Consider the following 24,584-nt stretch of genomic DNA (forward strand, 5'->3'; position numbering starts at 1 on the left):
AATATAAACTCACACGTCTGCTATTCTCACATGATCCTTGTGAAAGACAGGAGCCCTCGAGATAATAACTGAAATAAGTCAGTTAAAATTGTGTAACCAATCAAATTATCACACACCGACATGACCAAAGGGGGGCAGTTGGTGTCATACTTTAATTTTACCAGATCAGAATTTAATGTTCAGAGTCTGTCTGTAGTTCGAAGAGGAGCCAAATGTAAAGAGGCGGTTTGATGTGGCTCTATTACATTTCAAAAGCAGTGTAATTAAGGTTTATTGTTGTACCTTCAAATCACTTAAACTATTTTAATGGTCTGCTTTAAAAACTATACATTTATGTGGTTTTAATTCTCCTCTTACATTGTTTTTATTATTATTATTACTTATTCATCATAACATGTTTCAACTCGGTAACAGGTCATCTTTAAAGATTTTAACGTTACGTAAACAGCAGTGATTTAAATGTTTTCCTTCCATTAAAGGAACATATAGAATCAATGCACGCCTCCACTCAGGCGCGGTGACGGACACCTCTGGGTCCGCAGCAGCAGGTGCACCTGGAGGCGCGAGGTCACGTGACGCAGACGCACGTGCCTCGGGATGATCTGATTACTGTCAGTTTGAACGAGGCAGCGGTTGTTCGCGTCAGGACGCGGTTGACCCTCGTCTCGAGTCGCGCTGTGTAAACGTGAGCGTTTCAGTTTAATGACACGGTTTGGTGGGTGAACTTCGAGAAGTGGAATCAAACGTCCCCGAAAACTTTGTGACAAAAGTAGTATTTCACCTCCACGTCTCTCTCCCTCCTCCTCCCCCCCCCCCGACGGAACTGAGCGCGCGCAGGGCGGATGCCGGCCGCGCACAGACGGTTTGCGGTGAGCTGCCTGTCTCTCCGTCAGTGAGCCTGCGCGGCTCGATGTGCGACAGCGGCAGGAGGCGGAAGAAGGACAGACAGTTCAAGTGGCTGAAGGTCGGCGTGGATGGCACCGAGGTCCCGCTGAGCAGAGCGACCAAGTGGCGAGTCGGGGGGTGGGTGGGGGGTCTGTACGTCAAACTGCGAGAGGTCGGCATGGACGGGAAGGGCACGCTCAAGATGTTCACCCGCAAGAAGCGGGAACTGATCAAGACGCCGTCCATCTCGAAGAAGAGCCGAGCGGGAAGCCCCGGGTCGCAGAGCAGCGCGTCGTCTGTGAGTAGCGCATCACTGTGTGTGTGTGTGTGTGTGTCACTGTGTGTGTGTGTGGGTGTCAAGGCTTCAGAGACCGAGAGGCTCTGGACTAGGGGTGAAGATGTTTGTGTGAAGGTCTCCTTACACCACATTTGAATCCTCCTCACACCACATTTGAATCCTCCTCATTAAAGTTTGACAGTCGATGGGACTGATGTGATCGAGTCTGAAGTGTCCCAGGGTTAAATATTTCCGATGACCCCGTGAAGTGTATCTGGAGTGGGGGTTCCTCTCAACCCATAGAGCAGAGGCAAGTGAGAAAGCTCTTGCGGAATCCGTTTCGAAACGCTGCCTTGTGCTCAGTTAGAATGGGGACAGGGCTGTAAGGGGAAGGAGCGTGATGAAGCGCAGTGGCAAGGGTAGCTACAACCCGTACTCCACGAGTCAGAGAGTGAAGAAGGGCGAGCTGAAGGCCGGGGACAGGCTGGACATACTGCCCAACAAGCACAACGTGTGGCTCAAACAGGTATGTGAGCATCTGTAGGTCCTCTCGTCAACCCAACACAAATGGCCGAGGAGGCTTTTCTGTGCCTTGGTTTTTTGTAGAGGATGCACATATCAGGCCCAGGAACTGTGGGGCACTAATTGAGTCTGTCACAACCTGCACATCAGATGCACTAACCAGCCTTAAAAAAAGAAAAACCGTTTCTGTGATATTTGTCAGTAGATGTGAAGGTCTTTTCCACCTCTGAAAATGTCACTGTTGTCATTCCAAACAGTAACTGTCTTTTCTGTTATTTATTCTACGCTCTACTCAGTTCGCCACACCCAACAACAGCCTGGAGCCAGGAAGTGTTTGCGCGTTGCAACACAGGATCTTGTGAAAGTCTTCATGCGTGTGTGTTCACCAGCGACGCCGCGGCTTATGTTTAAGACTGCAAAGAGGAGTGACGTTGATGTATTTGATGCGTTTACTGTATCATGTGATCACATTGACCTTTTTCTTGTCCTCCCTCAGCTCTCCATCCTCCAGGAGCTGCCTCGGAAAGATGCCGGCGACATCACCCTCTCCACTTCCCCCTTGTCTACTTCCTGTTCCTCAACGCTCACTCCAGTGTCTGCCGGGCTCCAGGAGCCCTCCATGTCATGCCCGGGTACCCCCAGTTCCCAGCACAGTAAGCTGGCGGCAATGCAGGGGATGGGCTGCCCGTCGCCTGGCTCCACCCTGAAGAGGCCGACTGCACTGAGCAGACACGCCAGCGCCGCAGGTCTGACCCAAACACATCAATACCTGTTCATGACATCACCGTCCGCCGAGTACGACCCACAGCTGACAAACGCAGAGCAACATCTGGACACATGTCCTGTGCTCAAAATATTCCACACACCTTATACATGCCTACAATTTATAAAGAACACACTCACACGTAACTTCATTACGACCTTTTTAAATTCACTTCAGTGTCAATGAAAAGTTTGAGGGAATGTAAAGATGTTTTTTAAGCCTTTGACACAGTCATCAGGAGTCTGTTACCATGAACACAAACCAGTGTTCTAATTATTGATTTTAATATTCTTTTTCAATATATTGTTTTGTCTCCAAAAAAATTCAAATATATTAAATTTACAGTGATACAAACACAGACATCAGTCAAACAAGAAGGTTGGAGCTTCTTAATGGCTGAGCAGTCTGTTAGCTTAGCTTAGCTTAATGACTAGAAAAACAGGGAACAGTTAGCCAAGCTCTGACTGAAGGGAACAAGTGTATCTAACGATCAGCTCTGAAGCTCACTTATTAACACTTGATGAATCCTGACACATATCAAAGTGTAAAATGATTTTTAAGAGGTGACCACCTGAGACTCCCCCAAAGGTTACTGGACGTAACTTTGTGCTAAGCTCAAGCTAACCACATGCAGGTTGCAACTTTATATTCACCCAGCTTTATCTCTGCCGGAAGGAATATTTGTGGAAGTATTCTTTTAAGATTTAGAAAAATCTTTCTTTATGAATGAGTTTTAGCAAAATTGTTCGTCTATGAATTCTCTGTGGATTCTGTGATTTATCCGTATCTGCTGAATCACGTGCTCCGTGTCTCCTCAGGGTTCCCCCTCCAGTCCTGGGTGTTCACTAAGGGACAGGGAAAAGGGGCCTCGACCCCAAGTCCTCCGTCAGAGGGTCCAGAGAGCACAGCCATCGAAGTGGCGGACATCCCGGCCCTGCTGAGGGACGTGGCGCGCTTCGCTGAGGCTGTGGAGAAACTGAAGGATGTGGTGCTGGCTGAATGTAAGATCACCCTTTTTTGTGTGTGTGTGTGCGTGTACAAATCGACTCACAGAAACCTTTCCCTCTTATGTATTATTTTGAATGACCACAGATTTACTGTCACCTGTTGAATATGAGTGTGGCTCCTGTCTCTCTTGTGAGCTTTTACATTTTGACAAATACAAATGACAGAAAGTTACTTGAGGTCACAAGTTCCCTGTTGATTTGGGCTTGATCCGAGCACTTGTTTTCACCACTGAGGAGACGAAACGCAGTTCTGTGTGCGTGCGTGTACAGAGAGTATGTCTCTTTTTTGTTTGTTTGTATTGTGTTCATGTGAATTTGTCAGTTTGAAGACAGAACAATAGTGTCTACATTCACTCTTCCCCTTTTTGCGCTAAAAGCTCTGGTCCATCTCAACGAGGGCTTATGTGAGCGGGACATGAGGAATCCACTGATCTACATCAGTACTGTTCACTCACATGTGTTGGTTATGGGGGATAAGGAGGTGCAGGGAGAAGGGGGGATGTCAGAACAACCCTGTACAACCAAGCTTACAAGTGACTCTGAGCTTCCTCCCTCTAAATGAAGGGTTACATTTCCGCTGCGCACACAGTCGACCGCACTCGTCTCCAGCAGGAAGCCAGCTTCTTGTTTACTGCACACACACTCCTCTTCCCCTCCTCTGCAAAGTAGCACGGCTTAAAAAAGCAAAGCATCTATACTTTCCTCATGGAGTAAATACTTTAGACCTGATGCCACCTGCTACACAAACTGAAACTGGGACCTAGAAAGAGCCAGTGTTCAAGGTCAAATCATTAAGGGTCTTAACATCAGTTTATTTCCCCTGGTTGGAAAAGGATCTCTGTGGTTCAGATGAGACGGAGAGAGTTTTGTTTTTTCGCGTCCTTCTGTCTGCCGTTATCTGGCTCTGCTCTGTCACGTTCTCCACCCAGAATGAGCTCTCTAAACAGGAAGCCATGATGGATCGCCTCTGACAGAACGGACTCGTCCACACTTCCTCCTCTGATAGATTGGCAGCGTCGCCATGACCCAACGCCGTCTCCTCTTAATCAGCAGCACAATCAGAGTTTGGGCCTCGTCTCCTCCCTTACTGCAATCCAGAGGTCTCCCTTAATCTGGAGCTCCACTTGTCTTTTAGGACCCACTTTTCCTTTTCCTTAACCTCAAACAGTTTGTGTAGAGCTGAGTGTAAGTGTGTGTAGAAGGTGTCTTGTTTTGATCTGCCGCAGATGAAACACAACAAAACAATAGAAAAAAAAAATAGAAAAGATCACATGTTCTGTGGCACAGTGTCTGGGTCAGTGTCTTGTGAGCAGAAGCAGCAGACACTCTGACACACATTTTCAGACAAACTCGGGGGGGGGGAGACGGCTGCCCTCTGGCTTCCTCTGAGAAGAAGGTTCTACAGAGAAGTAAGCCGTGGCAACATCGGACAACTAAAGGTCGAGGAAACCTGTGTGTGAGGAAATGAAAATGCAGGCTGGAGCTGTCTCAGTAGTGACATCAAAGATGGAGAGCTGACACTGCCTCGACCCGACCTGCCTGACGCTCTGTCTGTCTCTCTGCTGTCTTCATGAACAGCAGAAACACTAACTCTGAGAGATAAAAAAGAATTGTTGCACATTTTGGGAAATCTCTTTATTGACCTTCTTGCATTGTGAAATGTGAAGATAAATACTACTCTTATATTTGTTTTGTTAGCGTAAAGCGAGAGCTAGTAGCCTCATTGGGGAAATGGAACACAATCCACCTACAGCATTTTACAAAAGTGTAAGTATGAAGTGGGTTGTGTGTTAAGGAATATTTCCATAACTCCCTGGAGTTTCTTGGCAAGAAAGTGGGAAAGTATTTTTTGCTGCAGTTAACATTCAGTGCACTTTATTTCAACTTACCAAAATGTGGTGACATGGTCTTAACTCTTCATTATTGATGCATTTAAGGACACTGCGGCATCTGAGAATCATGCACTGTCACCTTTTTTTTTGGAAATTGAACTTAAATCTTAGGTGCCAGAGCCTTGAAGCCCCCACATTGGTCCTGTTTCAAATTACCGTGCAATTATGATCACACAAATATTAAACATTCACAAAACTACTTGTGTGGCCCTCCAGGGTCATCAGGCCTGACCATCCCACTATCACTGCTTGTTTCACCATGTCTCCTCCCTCCCTTGCTCCCACACAGGTAAGGAGAGTCAGCGTCCTGTTGCCCATGAGTGTTTGGGGGAGGTCCTGCGGGTGCTGCGTCAGGTCATTAACACCTACCCTCTGCTCAACACCGTGGAAATCCTCACTGCTGCCGGAAAGCTCATATCCAAGGTCAAAGGTCAGTTGTGCAGGGAAACCTTGAACCACGATGAAAAAGATTTAGACAGAATGCTGTTTTTTTTTAATTTAAATTACAACTTAAATTTGCATTTTTTTTTTTTGCTTTGTAAACCTTGACATCAAAGTTTTAATCAGTTTACACTGACGTTAATATAATGTAGATATGACGGTGAGATGTAACTGATGTGCAGGTGTGTGACTAATTCAAGCAGCAGTGTATCTATTCCAAACAACAACTGAAACAAGAACATGTGTGGTTGTGATTGTTCAGGTTTCCACTACGAGGCTTGTAACGAAGCGGACAAAAAAGAATTTGAGAAGGCGATTGAAACCATTGCAGTTGCTTTTAGCAGCAAGTAAGTATCTGTCACACCTTTTTATAATTTTTTTCCTATTCCTATGGTAATTACTACTCCAGATACTTGTTATTGGTATAGTTTCCATCCTTGCTCAAAAGACACTTTTACAGACATGATGTAGCAGCCTTTGTGTGTAAATTCTGTTGTTGGGAATGAGAGAAGTGCAGTGATGGTGATACATTTGCATGAGGCAGAGCTGAAAACAGGAAGTGGTTTTTCTTGTGCTCTATGACACAAAACCAAAACTCGAACATGTCGTTCACTGCCTGGCTGCCAAATGAACAGATTGCTCCAGACCTGAGGAGAAGCTAAAGGCTGTTCACTTGGTTTAAGATGCTCGGGAGGATTCAAGACCAAATAGATTGAATTGTGCAACTGTAATCATCAAAGCAGTTTCTACTAGATGTTTGTTTTTTCCTGACTGCTTTAGATCTTTAAAAATAATATCTTGATTTTTTTTTTTTTAATAAACTTTGAAACAAAGAAATGTATTTCTCTTTTGTAATTGAAGTGTATTGTGCCAACAGTTAATCACGTGCTTAATGGTGACATTTCAGGGTTTAGATATCCGTCATAGGAGGAAATGAGTTGGCAGAGACAGTTGAAATCAGCCTGATGTGTCTGTTTCCTCATTCTCTCCTCTTATTCTCTTTTCTGTGTATACACAGAAAAACAAGATGTTTTTCTGTTTGACCTCTATGGTAACAGACAAGTCAACTAGAAAACAGATGACACAGTTTTACTTGAGGTGATGGGGAATTTGTGTAATAACAAGAAAGTCATTTGACAAATGGTATAAGAAAAGAAAAACCATACCTGGTAGACAAAAATATTCTATCCTGTCTCCAGTGCACCTGGAGAGGTTTCTCAAATGGCCGGGTCCTGTCATTTTAAACAATCTGCTCTTTGTTGTCCCCTGTGGGTCATATTTAACAGATGAAAACTTCATTATTCCATGTGTTTGTGCCGATGTGAAAGTGTCTTTGTTGTTTGGTCCTCAGTGTGTCTGAACTGCTGATGGGGGAGGTGGACAGCAGCACGCTGCTCTCCCTGCTGCCCACTGAGAAAAGCAGGGTGGGTGAAAGTTTATCACATAGCAACTAATCTGTCGGTGTTAGAAATAGAATTCCACTCCCAACTTTGTGCTGGCTGTAGAAAAGATGTCAAGCTTTTGATCTGCGTTTCTCTGTTCTGAATCCTCTTTGTGCTGTGAAGTCGATGGAGAACCTGTACAGTGCGACGGGCCCGGGAGCAGACGGAGGCCACTTCAGGAGCGACCTGCAGGACATGGGTAGAAAACCTGTCACTCCTCCACTCACACTTTTTAGACACATCCTGGTATCTGTGATACTTCTACACTCCTTTGCCTCCATTCACTCCCGTTTCGTCTTTATAGAAATGTCTTTGTTATTGATAAGATTTTTGTGTACTCTCTATTAGAAAGTAGTGAACCAACCTTTATTCAGATCACGCAAGCTTTAACAATAGTTAGCCCCACACTGGATGTCTGGTAGGTTTCCCCTGATTTTTCACTATTACTGTGATTAACAACAGTGCCAACTACAGAAACTCTTTTCTGACTTTATAACAGAAATCGAAGAAAAAAAACTAACAGTTTTGAGCAAAGTGAGTGTAAAGAGCTAAAACTCAGACAGACAGACAAGCAAAAAGTAATAAAACACCAGATGTTGGAGATGATCACCTAAGCGACAGACCTTCATCTGCCTCATCTGCAAACGTTTGCCTCCCGAAAAACATATATATTCAACTAAAGCTGTTTTTCATCACAGTAACAGCTTGTGCAGTGATCTGTTTGTGTTAATGTGCAGGCCGAGTTGAAGAAGTGGATGTGATCCTCCAGCGCAGTGAGGGTGGAGTGGACTCTGCTCTGCTCTATGCCAAAACCATTTCCAAGTACATGAAGGACCTGATTAACTACGTGGAGAAGAGAATTTCACTGGGTGAGTGGTCAAACCCAATGACGATAGAATTCGAATGAATTCACAACACAGTTATTTGACTGACAAATAAGACATAAGTTAGACCTTTGGCGACTTGTGTTTTGTATTCATCATCATAAGATTGAGATTTCATGAGATGGATTATTAATCAAGATTCGAAAATGAATGGCTCAATCAAGTGTTGCAACATTTGTAATTGGACCGTTGTACATTTACAAACGCATTGTCTTGTCCATTATGTTGTTAACTAACTGTGTTCTACAATTTTATCAGAGACCGAGTTCTCCAAAGGCCTCCAGAGATTATACCAGTCCTGCAAACACAGCATAACGCATGTAAACCTCTTCTCTATTTTTACCACCATCTCTCATTGATTGTCTGTGATTCTAAATGTTTATAGATAAAATAAATTAGAATTTTGTCTAACCCTTTCTCTCTGTGTTGTGTTCACTTCCTCCAGCCCCACATGCCCCTGTTCTCCATCTACTCTCTGGCTCTGGAGCAGGACCAGGAGCAGAGTGTGGGGCTGCAGCAGGCCAACACCACCCTGCACAACCAGACCTTCATCCAGGTGAGCTTCACTGAAACGTTTTACAACACAACTTACGTTACCTCCTGTTCATCACCCTGCAGCAGTAACTCATAGCCCGGTACACGCTCTTGTACACATTGTGTTAATCTGTCATCGCCCATTCAGCCGCTGATTCAGCGGAAACAGGAGCATGAAAAAAGACGGAAGGAGATCAAGGAACACTGGATTCGAGCCAAGAGAAAACTGGTACAATCAGAATATGTTTAACATTTATCTCAAAGTAACAATAAGAGATGTTAAAGGAGAAAAAATTGTCTGCCATTAGATGGAGTGTGAGGTGAACCTGCGGAAGGCCAAGCAAGCCTACATGGCCCGCTGCGAGGAGTACGACAAGGCCAAAACCGCAGCCTGCCGAGCAGAGGAGGAGGGAGGGGGATCTACAGCAAAGTCTCTGGAGAAGAAGAAAAGATTAGAAGAGGAGGCCCGAAATAAGGTTCTTCAATTTTTTTGTGTTTGTCTACCGCACTGTCATGATCAACACTTTATCTGCCATAATCTTAAAAAGAAAAAACACTGGATGTAAACAGAATTTTTTTTTGTGTGTGTGTGCGCCCGTGTGCAGGCAGACGAAGCGGAGGCCACCTACCGGACATGTATCGCAGATGCTACCGCTCAGCATCTGGATCTGGAGCACTCGAAGGTCACAGTGCTGAGACAGCTGCAGGACGTCATCAAACAGAGCGACCAGACCCTTCGCTCGGTCAGAACAACCCCAAATAAACACACACGTGTGCTACCTCAGAATAATGTCAAACTCCTGAAGGTCTATATGACCTCTGTTTGTGTGATCCTCCTCTAGGCGACCATCTCCTACTACCAGCTCATGCACATGCAAACGGTGGCCTTGCCCGTCCACTACCAGACTCTGTGTGAGAGCAGTAAGCTGTACGACCCAGGCCAGCAGTACGCCGCCCACGTGCGAGACCTGCTGTTACCAGAACAGCCGAATGTTCACTACACATTTGAGGCCTACTCCCCCTCCAGCTCCTTGTCACAGTAAGAGCCTCAATAATCTTACACTGCTTTTTTGATGGCTGAGTTACAATGAAAGGGAATTTGTTCAAATCTAAATTACCAAAAAAAAGTTTTTTGTGGTATATTGATGATCATATAATTCCACAGCCACGGCCACAGACCAAGGAATGACAGTTTCAACATGGAGCAGACGAGCAGCACAGACAGTCCTGCGGCCAGCGCGAGAGACGCAGAGGTTCAGCGCAAGAGTAAGAGATACATGCTGCTGCTGTAGATTTGGCTGTGCTGTTGTTTTTGTTGTGATTTTTGTTATTATTGTAAAAACATCCAAACGTTTGATGAGCTTTTGTGCATAGTTTAAGTTTTAGAGAAAACTGCTTTTAAAAGATGACTGTTGCTCAGGAAAATGGTCACGTTTTAGTGTTTTTTAAATCTAGAATTTTAGACTTTTTCAAAAACAAAGTGGGACAAAATTAACCAGAAAATTTCTGCAGGGATTGTACTTCATTTCGTCATTACTCTCATACTGACTTCCTCTTACTTCTCCCTGTGCCGTCCCCAGGACAAGGCCACAAGTCCTGGGGTTCAACAGTGAGTGATGACAGCGTTGCAGGAGATGGAGGCCTCGAGTCCCCCACTGCCAGCACAAGTAAGCAAGAGCTCGGTATCACAGCAACATACACCAGAATATCTCATTTATACAAATGATGAGGAAGAATCTTAATGGCTTTTTCTTCTTACAGGCACCGATGTATGTCTGAGATCATTGAACAGAAATTGTGTTTGTCATTTTAAAGTACCGTAGAACAAGGAAAAGGGCAGGAACAAAAAAAATTACACAATAAAAATTTAATGTATAAAATAATTGTAGGTGACATCAATAAAATCGCCCGGACATCATCCACTGGAACAATGTCATCCAATGAAGATGGAGATGAGAAAGATGGGAATGTCACTTCATTTGACTCTCCAAGTAAGATACAGATGTTTCTATTGTGCTGTTTTAAATACACAGCTAAGCGGAGAGAAAATGTGGGCTGTGTGTGTATTTGACAGGGGTCTTTCTCTCCAGATATTAACGGCATGGATCCTGATGTGGTGGTGTCCACCAGACCTTTCCGCAACATCGGCCTGTCCAAAGCAGCCCACACTCACCGACTGAGGAAGCTGCGGGCTCCTGCCAAGTGTCGCGAGTGTGACAGCTACGTTTACTTCCAGGGGGCCGAGTGCGAAGAGGTAAGTTCTAAATGTCTCCAGATATCCAGAGTCGTGTCCTGGGAAGTATTTTATGATGTGACTGTAGAGCTCTTAAAGTATGTGTTTTAGACAAGGGTTCATCAAGTTGTCGCCTTCTCCTCTGTCCACACAGTGTTTCCTGGCATGTCACAAGCGCTGTCTGGAGACTCTGGCCATCCAGTGTGGCCACAAGAAGCTTCAGGGCCGCCTGCAGCTGTTCGGCAGGGAGTTCTCTCAGGTGGCCAGCTGTGCCAGTGACGGCATTCCCTTCATCATCACAAAGTGCATATCTGAGATAGAGCGACGTGCATTCAAGCTGAAGGTGAGAAGATGCATTTGTATCGTCTGTTGAAGTGTGACACCACACAGTTTGTCTGAGTCTTTTCTGAAGTGTCTGGTATAAACCACTGCTTCCTCCCTGCAGGGCATCTACAGGGTGAACGGGGTGAAGACTCGGGTTGAGAAACTGTGTCAGGCTTTTGAGAACGGCAAGGAGCTGGTCGAGTTGTCCCAGTGTTCACCACACGACATCAGCAACGTTCTCAAGCTTTACCTCAGACAGGTACACATATGCAGTCATATGTACTTTATGTATCTGACTTGTGGCAGCAGCTCATGGGGATGTAGTACAGAAAATAGGTTTTCGCAGTGTCGAAAGATCTTTGCTTTACATTCATATTCAGTATCAGTAGATGGAGGGTTGATTTTCTTGTCAGTTTAACAATTAAAATCTATTATTTATCACTCACATGGACCACAAAAGAGACTCTTGCAAGTAGTTAATTGTTGTATTGATGATGTTTAGAGGGATTCATTAAAACAATCTTAAATTAGTTCACCATAAGTAAATTAAAAATAAATGGTTAATAATCAGTTCAAGGAAAATTGACAAATTATTTTTTAATCAAATATAAAAAGTGAGATGTCTTTTGAAATGTATATGTGGCTTTGTGTAGTTGGATCTCTTTTAGCTCAAGTCCCCAGAGTCAAAGTTACAATAACATTTTCATAGGGAAATGCTCACATCATATATACACATGATTATAGATAACTATAAGCACACAAACGCTGTTTAGCACTTACTAATCCTGTAAAATGTGAACTTATTTGTAACTTTCTTTCTCCACAGTAAATAAAATGTGTTCAACCCCTCTAACAGTCTTATCTTTCACCACCAGCTGCCAGAGCCCATCATGCTGTTCCGCCTGTACAACAGCCTGATGGGTTTGGCCAAAGAGAGTCTGCAGAGTGAAGGGGAGGAGCCAGAGTCAAGCCGTTTCAACCCAGCAGGGGGTCGGGGGCCGGAGCTGGTGGATCTGGGTCCAGACACCGATCCAGACGTCCTGCTGCTGGTGGACAAGCTGAAGGGGCTTCTAAAGGAGCTGCCCAAAGCGAACATCGCTACACTGCGATACATCATTCGCCACCTCCGAAGGTCCGTTATTATTCCACTTGCAGTGGTGCAAAAAGAAAATTAAAAGAAATGTGTATTCTTCACCACTCCTCTTAACTTCTTACTCCCAGGATTGCAGAACTGGAGGAGGAAAACAGGATGAGTCCCAGTAACCTGGGGATTGTGTTTGGCCCCTCTCTGATGCGTCCCCGTCCGACTGGGGCCACAATATCGCTGTCATCCCTGGTTGATTACCCTCACCAGGCCCGCATCGTGGAAGCCCTCATAGTCTTCTATTCATCCATCTTCCAGTCCAAAACCTCTCAGTCCCACAAAACCTGCCGCTCTACTTCCTCCACTCAGGAGGTAGGGCTCTCTTATGTGCTGACCTGAGCCTCCATGTGAGGATCAGGTCAGCACACACGTGAACCATCATTTTAAAAAGAAAGTTGCTAGTTAATGGAGCTTTTTTTGTGTCAAAGATTTAAGCTTCAGAAGAACTCATGAGGCTAATTTAGCAAATGTCAGTTTCTGACAGAAGATGCAACCTGCTTTGTGTCAATTTATGAGCATGAAAAAAACCTGGCATAAAGGCAAGAAGCAAAAGATGTCAGAGCATGCGTTTCTCAAATGGCCTATAAACATTATTAATTAGAATCATGCTCTTCCCTCCTGATTTGCATTTTGCACGTTTACAGCATTTGCCTTGTTGATAACAAATGTCATTCCCTCCCCCTTCTGGATCAGGATACTATTGTGGATGACACGTCGGCGAGTCCTGCCGATGGAGAGGAAGATGGAGGCAGAGAGGAGCAGAGTAAACCAGACTCTGACAAGATGGAGGAGGGATGTGGTAGGTTTTCATAAAGACTAGGTACAAAGAATACTCTAGTAAATTAAATAACTTCCCCTTTTGGCTCCTTATTAGTAACTGGTGCAAAGTAGGTGGAATACACATTTATCACTTCTAAACATTAAAATCAAAAGTTTAGAACAGCAAGCACCTCTGTCTGACCTCCGGCTTCTTTTTCTCCATTCAGAAAGTTCTTTGGGCTCATTGGGCTCCAGCGAGCAGCTCCCAGACTCTGACTCCGAGCTGGACGAGAGTGGCCAGCGGAGCGCACACTCGCGTGGCCTGACGAAGCAGGAGAGCGAGATGAGCATGGACGACGACCAGCTGAGCTACAGAGACAGCCTGGACCTGTCCAGCCAGTCCCCGGCCCACACTGACCCAGAACAAGAAGTGGATCCGGATCAGGACAACCCAGAGGGAAGAGTGCCCCCTGCTCTGCCAGACAGCGGACCCCCAGACGACAACACGGAGGCAGAGCAGAACCTATGTGCCTCCGTGGCCGAGCTCAACGTGAACCAGTCTAACAACAACTACCCGTATTCCTCTATTTTAAGCCTGGCGGGGCTTCCACTGCCGCATCTGTGTGGAAAGAAGTTACCTCTGACACGGAACAGGGACAGTGAGCCGGAATTTGTCTGATATCATCAAAATATAACTCCGTTGAGTCTGTGAGATTAAGTTCAGTGACAGGAACCTGGATTTTATGCATTAAAGTCCTGGTAAAACTAAAACTGAGCAGGTTCTTTTAATGTGCAAGATTTTATCATTTTTTAACCTATGTAGGTGGCTGCAGCTGTATTGATTTATCCTGGCAATGAAACCTCTGCACGCTTACTGCTGCTTCAAGTAATTATTCCCGCCATTTCAAGAGGTTTGACTCAAATGACTTGTCATTTGTGTCAGTTTCTATTTTAATGTGTTTTGCTCGTTGGTCTTAACAATCCTGAAGAAAATGGGTGTTTGTTGTTTTAATAAAAATCTTTATTTTAAATGTGTCCTTACTGTTTAAATCTTGTTTTGATAACCTCATTGTATTTTACAGACCAGAGTACAGAAAATGGGAACAGTTACCTAAACATGAGCCGGAAGAGAATAGCAAAACTTTTTTCAGAGACGGAACATTCACTTCCTGGTACTGGGGAGGGCACAAGGAACCGTGTACTATGGAAAGTGGTTTAACTGATCTGTGATCCGAGGGGGAATAAGCAGCCAGCTCTGCTACAACATGGCTTTCAAATGGAAAAAGGTAAGCTTCTAAAGCATTATGAAACCGATTTGTGTCCAGCTTTGGGTTAAAATATTTCATGTGGATGTAAGAGTGACATTACATGAACTGAATCAAAGCAATTCCATTTTGAATCATTTATTTTACAAAATCTAGTTAGATGAAATAATTAAAACTAAACAAAACACATCAAAAAGCAGAAGGATAACCTTGGTTTCCTTCCCTGGTCCTATATGTTGATCCAGAAAAACACCTAGAAAAGAAAGAAAAAAACATATATACACATTTCAATTACATCCGGGTCCAGACAAATCTACGAGACTAATATTGAAAGCTGAATTTTATCCATGACAGTCTCATCCCTAGATATAACACACACCTCTGTCACTGGACCAGTCTGTATGTGATGTACCTCCCGGCTGTTTCACTCGGTCTGATGATCTTTACGACCTAGAAAAGGAAGAAAAACAGCAGAAGTTTTGTTTAGAAACTGGCACATCCACACCACTGAGTTACTGTGACGACACATTATACACAGGATATTCAAAGTTCGAGGTGTGAGTGTTTGCATACTGACTAGTATTTGCTGTTACTCATATCAATAACAATAATGCTGCATTAACCAAGTTATTGACTGAAGTTATTTTTTTAAATCAACATCACAGCAGGGCAAAAATTAGTGCACAAGAAAAAAAAGCACCATTATCCTTTAAATATCTTAACATGTATTCAAACCAAAAATGGGTCAAAAACAGTTGTTTGAGTAATCACAAGCTGTTGCTGGAAAGCAGTTTATCCAACGTAACAAATATTAAATGCAGCCACGTGTGGTTGCTTTTTTATACATTATGTCAATTAAAAAAGTTCAACTAGATGTTTTACCTGTCCTCTTTTCAAGCCAAAGTAGCGAGCCACAGGGTCCCCAGCCTGGATCCTCGGCAACTGACTCTCTTTTAATTTACTGAGGTAAAAATGTTAAGGAAGGACAACAAACACATATGAAGATTTGAATGTTATAAAGACAAGACAATGTGGTCTTCACATAAATCTCCTGCTGGTTTAAAGGATACTATCTCGCCAGAAGTTCAGTCACTTCCTCTTTTGTCATGACGATGTGTTCTGGAACAAGCTGCAAGACAAAGAAGAAATGCATTAAACATTCATCTGAGGCACAGTCTGTGTGATCAAAATACAGTGGACTCAGTATCAGTACCTCGTGCTCGGTGATGTTGATAAGCAGCTCCTGTTGTAGAAACTGCTCCAATATGTATTTGGGCGCCATGTCGACTAGAGACTGTAAGAAGACATTTCCATATATATTTGTGCCCAAAAAGCAAATCAAGAGAATTCACAATAACACGGTCACAACTTAATCACAAGAGACTTTTTCCTGTTCGTCACCAGAATTTGTGTTGGCATTACTTTGAATCAGTGTTTACCTGTTTGGCCGAGGGAGTCATGCCCATCTGCACAACGATGATGGCTCGCGTGATGTTCTCTTCCTGCATCCTCTGGCAGTACATCTTGATCGTCTTGATTCCAACCTTGGGCTCCTCTGACAAGGGAAGAAAATGGATTCCATATCATCACAAAGATACATGTATTATACCTTTTTGTTTTACTCATCTTTAGTTCCTGGTTAGGCCTGTCACGATAATTACATTATTGACTTATCGTATAATGCATGAATATGAATAATAGCCATTTTGTCTACATGCATGTTTGCTGACATAAGAATGAATGTCCAGCAAGTGTTGCTGCTTCTTTCCTCTAATCTGTTCTCGCCGTATGATTAATCAATTACTACTCTAGTCTATAAAATGTCAGCAAATATGGATTTCTTAGTATTTTTCTAAAGGCTCCAAGTCTTGTTTTGTCTGGGCCTAAACACAAGTCTAAACTTTGGATAACAATTCTCTCAGCAGCAACACAAATCGTGTAGGACCTGCACGCGCAACGACCAGGCTCACATGGTTCAGTATAAAAACAATGGTCTTAAAATGACACTAATATTGTTAGTTGTAAGTATTTAGTATCTTGCGTTGGGTGCGAACCTACCAGGGAAGAAAACGAACATCTGATCTGTGGGGTCATCGTTGTGCGCCACCAGCACCGTGAGGTCTGTGCGTCTGGGGCGACCCTCGCTGGGTTTGTCTCCAAACTGACTCTTGAACTCATCCAGCGTCTGGTCCAACTCGTCCTGTGTCACCAGGTAGCCTCGGTCGTGGCACAGCTGAGGGTGGGAGGGTGATGCCACGGAGTCAGTGAGTGTATGAGACAAACCAAGAAAACACACTACAACAGACTAAAGCTTCTTTCACAAGCTGTAAGCCACGGGCGATGTAAAGGTTTCAATTGATTCCATATGAGATTATAGATGGGGTGGAAATGTCTCAATCCCGATGAATGACATTTGTATTGTTTCAGTCCGAAACTAGTTCTTCCTGAAACACTGATCAATCACGAGAGTTCTAAGTGCAAACAGATAGTTGTATCTTTACTAACACATACTATGCTGCGAAATCACACCGAAAAACACCCCATTTAACAAACAGCTCGCCAGTGAACAACACAGTTACGGTAAGAGCAACAAAACCAACCGACTGTCCAACGCTACAGAGCGGAACCGCTGTTCAGGCTAACCCACTACATGCTAAGCTAGCAGGCTAAACAAAACATTCAACCCTAACGCACCTGCATGATGGTTTTGCGAATCTTCCACAGTCTGTATGTTTCCTCTTCATCGTCCATATCGCATCAGACGCTTTGCCTGTTTTTTAATAATATCTAAATATATATTTTTGCTTAATGTATCACTCTTTGCTAGCAAGACGACGCTACCGGACGCGACGCACGTTTTCGTTAACGACGCGGTCTGATGACGTAGGCAATAACCAGTCGATATGGGTGGTGTTTGAAAAAACGAAATTAAAAATGGATAAAGAATAATAATGCTATCAGCAGTAGTAGAAATAATAATGGTAATAATGTATGTAATATTTTTGATAATAATAATCAAGTGTGAACGCCGTCCTCCGCCCACGCAGCGGTGGCTCACAACAAACCGCGGGGCGGAGTCAGCAGCTACGACGTGACCGGTCCGTGGCTTCGGTTGTCACGAAAATGAGGCCGTTGACTGCGTTCTTGATATTTGGCGCGGTGGCGAGCAGCGGAGCTCTCTTGGCGATGGTACTGTACCTTGTGTTGTCCTCAACGGTAACGTAACGGGCGTAGATTTTCGCTGCTCAGATTTCTATTTCAGTGTTTAAAGTGCGTGTTTGTGTATGTTATGAACAAGTGTAACGAAGTGTGATTTGCTCTGATAAATCCTGCATGTTTGCATCAGTTAGCCACATTCTACTGGCGAGGTCACCGCCCGAATCTACATCTACTGTATCTAACGGTTGCTCCTCGACGCTTTGTGTAAAATCCAACAACAACAACAACAACAACAACAACAACAGCAGCAGCAGCAGCAGCAGCAGCTCTCCCACTCTGAGAAACGCAGCTACAGACACTAGGGGGCAGTGTTTCCCTCTGAACTGTAGTGGGACGGCATCAGACAGCCAAACAGAAAATACTGGAGTGAAGTATGAGTATGTCAGGGCTGTACACACATTACTGAAGTAAATATACTTCATATGCTCCACCACTGAAAAGTTTATTTATTTATTTATTTGACCAAATACCACAATTCCTGAACATGGATGAGACTCCTGGCTTTCCACATCCGTCTCTTATCAAGCAAAAGTACGTTTGTACCTCAATAAATCATTCTCCCGTTGCCAAAAATGAATTCCTCTCCATTTCAAAACACATTTAATTTTTCATTTTCATCAACCAAGTGTATTGTATCGTTTTACTCAAACAATTATTTAAATTTAAAGAAATATATAAATATTTGTAATTGTTAGTAATCCTTACCAATGCAAAACTTGGAATCGCGAGGTCCGGGCAGATTTGTCAGAATATGGTGAAATAACATTTCATAAGTCAGATCAACGTGATGCCCAGTTGCTCACACTGTTGTGTAACGCTTTGCGTGGCCTGGTAATCTCAGTCACCGGACTGTTGTTTAGCAACATGTTATGGAACAAGACTTGGACAGAAACACAGACGGTTGGCAACTTTGTAACTGTTTGAAACCAGAAGTCTCTTGTTTTTGCCAATTCGCTGATGTGACCTTTTGTTTTTCACGCTGATGTTAAACAACTTATGTAAAGCCTTTATGCATTTCCTCAGACTCTTTGCTCTTTGTCCTGGTCACATGGAGCTCAACCTACCTTGGCTTATTTCCCTGGTTTTGTAAGGAGTCCAATTACATCATGAGTTCATGATAATGCTGTGAACTGTGGACTACACGTGCATTGGTGATTTGACACTGACCCATTGGAGCCAATCAAGTCTGTCAATGATCACCCGCTCCCTGTACATGACGGACTGGAGCGTGTGCTCTCCCTCAGTCGTGGGATTGTGGTAGAACAGTGAGGGTGTAGCCCAAACCGCTGAGTGCTTTAGAGATTTGATCGCTGTCTGGCTCCGGAGGAGCTTCCTAAGGGCAGCAGTCATGCGCCTGATAGGGGCCACTGTCCTTTTCTCTGTCCTGCTGCAGGCTATGGTGAGAAAAATTACATTTGGACTGAAACACTGGTTTATGTTGAACAACCAGTAGCTATTCGTTCTTTTGAACTGAATTCATAGATGTTTTAAGATCTGACAAATGTTTGGAAATTCAATATGCTCTTTGTAGGTTTGTTTAGTTATTGTATTTGTAGTACATTATGTAATGTGTTTGTGTCCTGTAATGATTTTGACCCATTGGAAATTCATTCAATTCTTTAGTTTTACGATGATTTGTCAGAGAAAATGCTTGTATTTCATTAACAGTTGAAGGTCCATCAGCTGGGACACGCATTCCTTATTATGTGGTACTAATGCAGCACCACAGAATGTTTGGCACATCCGTCTTTAGAAAAGAGACCTAATTGTTCACTTGTGAAGGAAGCTCCCATCACTCAAGTCTTCTTGTTGCCCCTCTCTCTTCCCAACAGTCTGCCCCGACAGAGGACTGGCAGACGGCCACGTCTATTTATGACTTCTCGGCGACAGACATTGATGGCAATGTGGTTTCCCTGGAGAAGTACAGGTACGTCTACTCTACTGCATCTATGGTCTCCTTCAATTTGCTGCAGCCAAGTCTGTAATCAATGAGCTATTATGGATCTGTCTCTTTGTATTTTCAGGGGAAACGTTGTCGTCATCACCAACGTTGCCTCTAAATGAGGCAAAACCCCAGTGAACTACTCTCAGTTTGCGCAGATGTACGCCACGTATGCTGAGAGAGGTTTACGCATCCTTGCCTTCCCTTCCAACCAGTTTGGGAACCAGGTACATGAGGGTTTTATCAACGCAAAGTCAACTTAGAAAATCATCTACATGAGATGTTAAACTGTATTTTTTACAGCAACGCTAGAAGAGTTTATTCACAAAATATTTAATAATATCTAATATGTATAGTGCATTATATCGTAGTAAATTAAACAAATTTGTGTGTTATCAGCATCGGTTCAGTAGTTTTCCTATTTTCAAATGACACCTGGGCTTGACTAGTAATCACCAGTCTTGTCAATTTTGTCACTTGTTTTGCTTTGAAGGAGCCTGGCAGTGAATCTCAGATCAAAAAGTTTGCCCAGTCTTACGACGCTCAGTTTGACATGTTCAGTAAGATCGACGTGAACGGGGCCGGCGCTCACCCTCTGTGGAAGTGGCTGAAGGACCAGCCCAACGGGAGAGGCTTCCTGGGAAAGTAAGTGATGAATCACTGAAAACTCAGGCAATGAGACGCCACTTATCATATTGTGAGACAGAGGCTTGTGTGAACAAGTGACATCACAAACTGGTGAATATGGGTTTGATTGGATTTATGTGTTCACTCTGTGATTATTAATACATGATTTGCTTTCATTTCTGCAGTAGTATCAAGTGGAATTTCACCAAGGTAAGTTTTATCAATATCAGTTATATCATATATTTAATCATCGCCAGGGTTGATAGCCAACAATTTATGATGCTTGTAATTCTCTACTATAATTCACCATGTTTAAGATTTATAGAACATTTTGGGGGTAATTATTCTAACAGTAAATATTAATTATGTAATTTTCTCCCTCTCTAGTTTCTGATCAATAGAGAGGGGCAGGTGATGAAGAGATATGGACCCATGGATGATCCAAGTGTATGTACAAACTTTTTCCATTACTACAAATACTAAAGTGTTTATAGCTTGCAGTATTACACCCTATTAGTTTTTAGTTTTTCTATGTGGCTGTGTAATCGTTTGCCATCAGAGGCCCACTCACAACAGTAAGAGCCAGATATAAACATTGCATAAAGATAAAAACGTTGCGGTTTTATTGCGAATATGAACTAAAGCAAGGGAAGGAAAGGGGTATTTAGTTGGTTTCAGTCTGCAACTTGACCACTAGGTGTCATCCAATCCCACACACTGAACCTTTAACATGGACTTGACCTTTGATTTAAATTGTCATTATCTCAAGCCTGTACTTCACATTTGTATGCTACCATAGCTTTAACGACACATACTGTGCGTTGTTACGTCTGTCCAGCTCCGGGTGTTATTAACACACTTTCATTGGGACATGTAGTAGATGCTAATTTCTATTCTTGCTTTCTTTCCAGGTGGTGGAGAGGGATCTTCCCCAATACCTTTAAAACCCCTAAACCTCACTCACTCATACTCCATATATTTTGTCTTCCCATCCCCCTTCCCCCTCCGTTCTCTGCCTCTCCAAGCATCAGTGAATATAGTCTGGATCCACCCCAAACCAGTGACGGTCTGTCCACAAACCCGCATGGCGGACAGGGCAGACCTGATGAAAATGGCGTACAAACCTAAACTGGGAGAATTTCCAAACTCATAGTCATTAGTTTCTCTGGAGAGAAGGAGAAGGGATCCCCTAATCAATCCGTCATATGTGAAGTAGAGTAATGCCTGACACTGTCTTCCTAATAAACCTGAAAAAGATTGTGCTCAAATTATATTGTGTCTGTGATGCTTATTGTTTGTCAGTAAACCATTGGGATTTTTCAAGTGTAGAATAGCTGATGTTCCGGCACACAAAGAATTTTCATTTTGTGGAATGAAATGGTATGTATGTCAGTGTGTGTGTGTGTGTGTGAGTGAGTGAGTGAGTGAGAGAGAGAGAGAGGGAGAAAGAGTAAATAAAATCTGTAACGTATGCATTTCAACTTAAAATTAAACTGGGCCTAAAAATGTGCAGTCTAACAATTTAATCTATTGGATTAATTGTACAACCTTTCAATACACAAATGACAAGTACAGATATGATTTGCAGACATAATCTTACCTCTTAGGGAAGAAAACATTGTCACATCTTGTCTTCACACATCAGAGTTTATTTAAAGGTTTAATATGAGCATGCCATGATAATAAAGGCATTTAAATGTAATTAATCAATTCATTAATTAAGATAGGCTAAAAGTAATTTGATGCCTACATGTATCCCATTAATAAGCCCCTCACATAAATTCATTTTGAGTCCAGGAAGAGCTTTTACTCTTACAGTTTTGAGGGTTTTTTTATTTTTGCAACATAACATGATGTAAATATTCAATTTTTTACTTTACTGGTGATGGAACACAGACACAGACAGACCACTCGCAGCCTCTCCACTCCGCCAGGTCAGGCGCCTCTGCTTGTCAATCACACTGCGGTTCCCCCAGCCTCCCGCAGAGGGCGCCACAGTGTCCAGCAGCATATAACCAGGCGGCGGCAGCGGCAGCGGCGGATCAGCAGCAAGTGCGGTGCGGTGCGGTGCGGTGCGGTGCGGTGCGGTGCGGTCGACCTGAGCGCATCCGAGCGGAGCGGCGAGGAGAGGAGAGGATCGGAGCGGGCTGTGTGCGGGAAGACATCGCCCAAATGAAGGCACCGTCGCGGATTACTGCCACACACTCCCCCGCTTGATCACTGCTGCACGACAGATATCACACCCCATCCTCCCTTCCTCCCGCCGGGAGAGCGCGGTCGCTGTGGGTCTCTCAGTCGCGGGGCTTGTCTGTTTTTCCTCCGGGAGGCTGAATGGAAGCAGCAGCCGAGGGAGCGGTCGGGCTGTCGGAGGCCAGGGACGGGAGCCCGTTATCAGCATCCGACGATGGGGACACGGTGGTCGGGGTGAGCTACGGGATGGACGCCGCGGACATGGGTACGTGGACTCCTGTCACGCGGAGCCCCCTTCGTCTCCGTTGTGTGTGTTCCGTTGTCCCCGCATCTCTTGTGACATGTCCGACGCCGCCGCCGCGACCGAAAGTCCCGACTCATCTCTGCTAGCAGGGAGAGGACCTGTTAGCTAGGAGCTAGGAGCTAGGAGCTAGGAGCTAGCTCGGCCGGCCGGCGGGAGCAGGTGGCGACAGGTAGTGTAGACACGAGGCGTGTTTCTGTGTCGTGCACGTTCGTGTTGGCACCGTGGTGACGGTGACGCCACAGGACGTGGGGCACATATGCAGACGATCAAAAGACCAATATGAAACATTAAATACTTCCAATTACCTGCCCACACCCTCGGAAATAGACAGGGGTGCAGCTAGGATTTCCTTCGCCCCCCCGTTGTTAAGTAATAACAAAGACATTATCAACAAAAATCTCCACCTGTCTCCCCCAGGATGATGAAAATGTATCTTTTTAAAGCTTATTGATCTGCTCCACTGGCATTGCATTGTCCGAAACAAAAAGAGCCACGGAGGTTTTGCTTCAGACGCTGGCACCCGTCGGTTTTTAGCCTGCTTGCTAGCACGCCCTCCGATTGAGGCGGGTTATACATAATAATAATAATAATAATAATAATAATAATAATACATTTTATTTATAGAGCACTTTTTGTTGCTAAAAGCAATCTCATAGTGCTAACAAGATAAAAAATAATTTTGTCACATGCAGTTGTCACAAGCATGTCGCTGGAATATTTGCATTCACAAACTCATAATTTACAGGGTTTTTTATTGTTGTTTTTTTTAAATATGGAGAACAGCATATGTTTTGTTTTGAGCGTTTGGGGAACGTTTTTTTCCTATCTGAGGCCATTTCAATTGTTATAACATCCTTCTCAAGCCATACTAAATTATTGAACACATATATCACTCTAACCTCTATAACACAATGGCGGAAACAGCCTCGCTTCGGAGAGGTGTCTGATGACAGTTGTAGTGATGATGATGATGATGATGTTGATGATGATGATGTTGATGATGATGATGAAGCTGTTTTTTGTTAAAACACCTTCACTTAATCACATCTTCACTTTTGGTCGTGCCATTTATGACTTGCAAAGACACTAATATCGGATCAAACTCAGAAGTGATCAAAATGACTAGTTGGTTAGTTAGTTAGTTAGTTAATATCTTGCGCCGTCCTTCAGTGTTTATTTTTGTATCTTGCGCGATATCAGTTATCCACTTTGCAACAGTTTTCTTTTTGTCTTGCGGACCGGAAAAAGAACGTCCTGTTGGCCGGAGGTTCCCCACCCCTGATCTACACACTAGATACAGTTAAAAGCAAGTTGCAGTTGTACAGTTGCCAAGCTAATAGATGGAGCATCATTATAAACTGCATTATCTTTATAAAGACGTGTAAAATGACACATTATTTAATGTTGCTTAGTAAGTACTAAAAGAGATGGGTGTGTCTCAATACATTGTTCATTCAACACGTTTTTCTAACAATATGTTGGCCTTCTGAGTCTTAACAGCTCTCAGTCACGCTGCATTCACTGGTCATGTTCACTGTACATCACGGTTCTGGGGTTTTCATTGTCCCTGGTGAGGAAAGTGCCAACATTGACAAGAGCTCAGCATCTCTGCACACAGCGGGCTCGTGAATCAAAGGGCTGTCTGGTCAAGCTCAGCTGTATCACAAGATGAAAATGAAAGTTGGGTGCCTTTGGCTGCAGATGCCTTTTTTATTTTTGTCTAGCATGCTAGATGGCATGTGTCACATGCACCTAGGGTAATTTCACAATTGCGTGCCTGCTCAGTCAGTGCACCTTTACATGCGATGGAAAACAGGCCTTTCTGGAGAGAGCGAGGGGGTGAGAGAGATTGCATGTGAAGGTTTTTGTGCAGTTCATGCAGCAAAGGTCCCTGGCTGAAAACAAATTGTTGATGTTGTTGTTGTTGTGT

At 43.8% G+C, this 24,584-nt stretch overlaps 4 protein-coding genes across 10 annotated transcripts in view; 3 read left to right on the forward strand and 1 right to left on the reverse strand.

Moving 5' to 3' along the window:
- Positions 1-640: 640 nt before the first annotated feature.
- Positions 641-14,138, forward strand: arhgap45b (Rho GTPase activating protein 45b). Of its 2 annotated transcripts, none has more exons than XM_035648372.2 (24): positions 641-1,183; positions 2,181-2,430; positions 3,266-3,448; positions 5,636-5,776; positions 6,050-6,134; positions 7,139-7,211; positions 7,353-7,428; positions 7,967-8,098; positions 8,372-8,433; positions 8,559-8,669; positions 8,796-8,876; positions 8,956-9,123; positions 9,253-9,390; positions 9,490-9,686; positions 9,813-9,913; positions 10,228-10,314; positions 10,537-10,638; positions 10,738-10,901; positions 11,035-11,223; positions 11,326-11,463; positions 12,080-12,336; positions 12,426-12,660; positions 13,042-13,147; positions 13,335-14,138. In XM_035648372.2, the coding sequence occupies exons 1-24, from the start codon at positions 911-913 to the stop codon at positions 13,784-13,786; spliced, it is 3,801 nt and encodes a 1,266-aa protein (XP_035504265.2). In that variant the 5' UTR covers positions 641-910; the 3' UTR covers positions 13,787-14,138. The 2 variants fall into 2 exon arrangements, with proteins under 2 accessions (XP_035504265.2, XP_047192557.1); XM_047336601.1 differs by lacking the exon at positions 641-1,183 and adding an exon at positions 1,274-1,688.
- A 219-nt stretch (positions 14,139-14,357) lies between these two features.
- Positions 14,358-21,431, forward strand: gpx4a (glutathione peroxidase 4a). Of its 4 annotated transcripts, none has more exons than XM_035648378.2 (7): positions 14,358-14,393; positions 19,424-19,518; positions 19,616-19,760; positions 20,027-20,178; positions 20,346-20,370; positions 20,548-20,607; positions 21,072-21,431. In XM_035648378.2, the coding sequence occupies exons 1-7, from the start codon at positions 14,373-14,375 to the stop codon at positions 21,102-21,104; spliced, it is 531 nt and encodes a 176-aa protein (XP_035504271.1). In that variant the 5' UTR covers positions 14,358-14,372; the 3' UTR covers positions 21,105-21,431. The 4 variants fall into 4 exon arrangements, with proteins under 4 accessions (XP_035504271.1, XP_035504269.1, XP_035504268.1 ...); XM_035648376.2 differs by lacking the exon at positions 14,358-14,393 and adding an exon at positions 17,411-17,561; XM_035648375.2 differs by lacking the exon at positions 14,358-14,393 and adding an exon at positions 17,449-17,588.
- Positions 14,495-17,233, reverse strand: polr2eb (RNA polymerase II, I and III subunit E, b). The gene is made up of 8 exons (XM_047336605.1): positions 17,067-17,233; positions 16,431-16,605; positions 15,812-15,927; positions 15,586-15,666; positions 15,443-15,501; positions 15,255-15,333; positions 14,752-14,822; positions 14,495-14,625 (listed from the first exon to the last, which is right to left on the reverse strand). Exons 1-7 carry the CDS (start codon positions 17,121-17,123, stop codon positions 14,757-14,759), a joined length of 633 nt encoding a protein of 210 aa, XP_047192561.1. The 5' UTR covers positions 17,124-17,233; the 3' UTR covers positions 14,495-14,625; positions 14,752-14,756.
- A 760-nt stretch (positions 21,432-22,191) lies between the features above and the next one.
- Positions 22,192-24,584, forward strand: part of pip5k1ca (phosphatidylinositol-4-phosphate 5-kinase, type I, gamma a) — a 37,624-nt gene continuing 35,231 nt past the window's right edge. For all 3 annotated transcript variants that reach the window (XM_047336602.1, XM_035648373.2, XM_047336603.1), the window contains exon 1: positions 22,192-22,615. In XM_047336602.1, coding sequence (XP_047192558.1) covers positions 22,492-22,615 — 124 coding nt within the window. In that variant the 5' untranslated portion in view covers positions 22,192-22,491. The remainder of the gene's footprint in view (positions 22,616-24,584) is intronic.

This window comes from Scophthalmus maximus, chromosome 13 (genome assembly GCF_022379125.1).
Source record: "Scophthalmus maximus strain ysfricsl-2021 chromosome 13, ASM2237912v1, whole genome shotgun sequence".
In the NCBI taxonomy this organism is placed as follows: domain Eukaryota; kingdom Metazoa; phylum Chordata; class Actinopteri; order Pleuronectiformes; family Scophthalmidae; genus Scophthalmus; species Scophthalmus maximus.

Bases quoted from the DNA above. Each gene is read 5' to 3' on its own strand.
- polr2eb (XM_047336605.1), bottom strand. From the start codon at position 17,123: ATGGACGATGAAGAGGAAACATACAGACTGTGGAAGATTCGCAAAACC. The intron at 15,667-15,811 runs GTAAACACTGAT...GTCTTCTTACAG, and splicing joins TGACTCCCTCGGCCAAACAG to TCTCTAGTCGACATGGCGCC. The intron at 14,823-15,254 runs GTAAAACATCTA...TTCCTTTTCTAG, and splicing joins TTGGCTTGAAAAGAGGACAG to GTCGTAAAGATCATCAGACC.
- arhgap45b (XM_035648372.2), top strand. From the start codon at position 911: ATGTGCGACAGCGGCAGGAGGCGGAAGAAGGACAGACAGTTCAAGTGG. The intron at 8,670-8,795 runs GTGAGCTTCACT...TCGCCCATTCAG, and splicing joins ACAACCAGACCTTCATCCAG to CCGCTGATTCAGCGGAAACA. The intron at 9,687-9,812 runs GTAAGAGCCTCA...ATAATTCCACAG, and splicing joins CCCTCCAGCTCCTTGTCACA to CCACGGCCACAGACCAAGGA.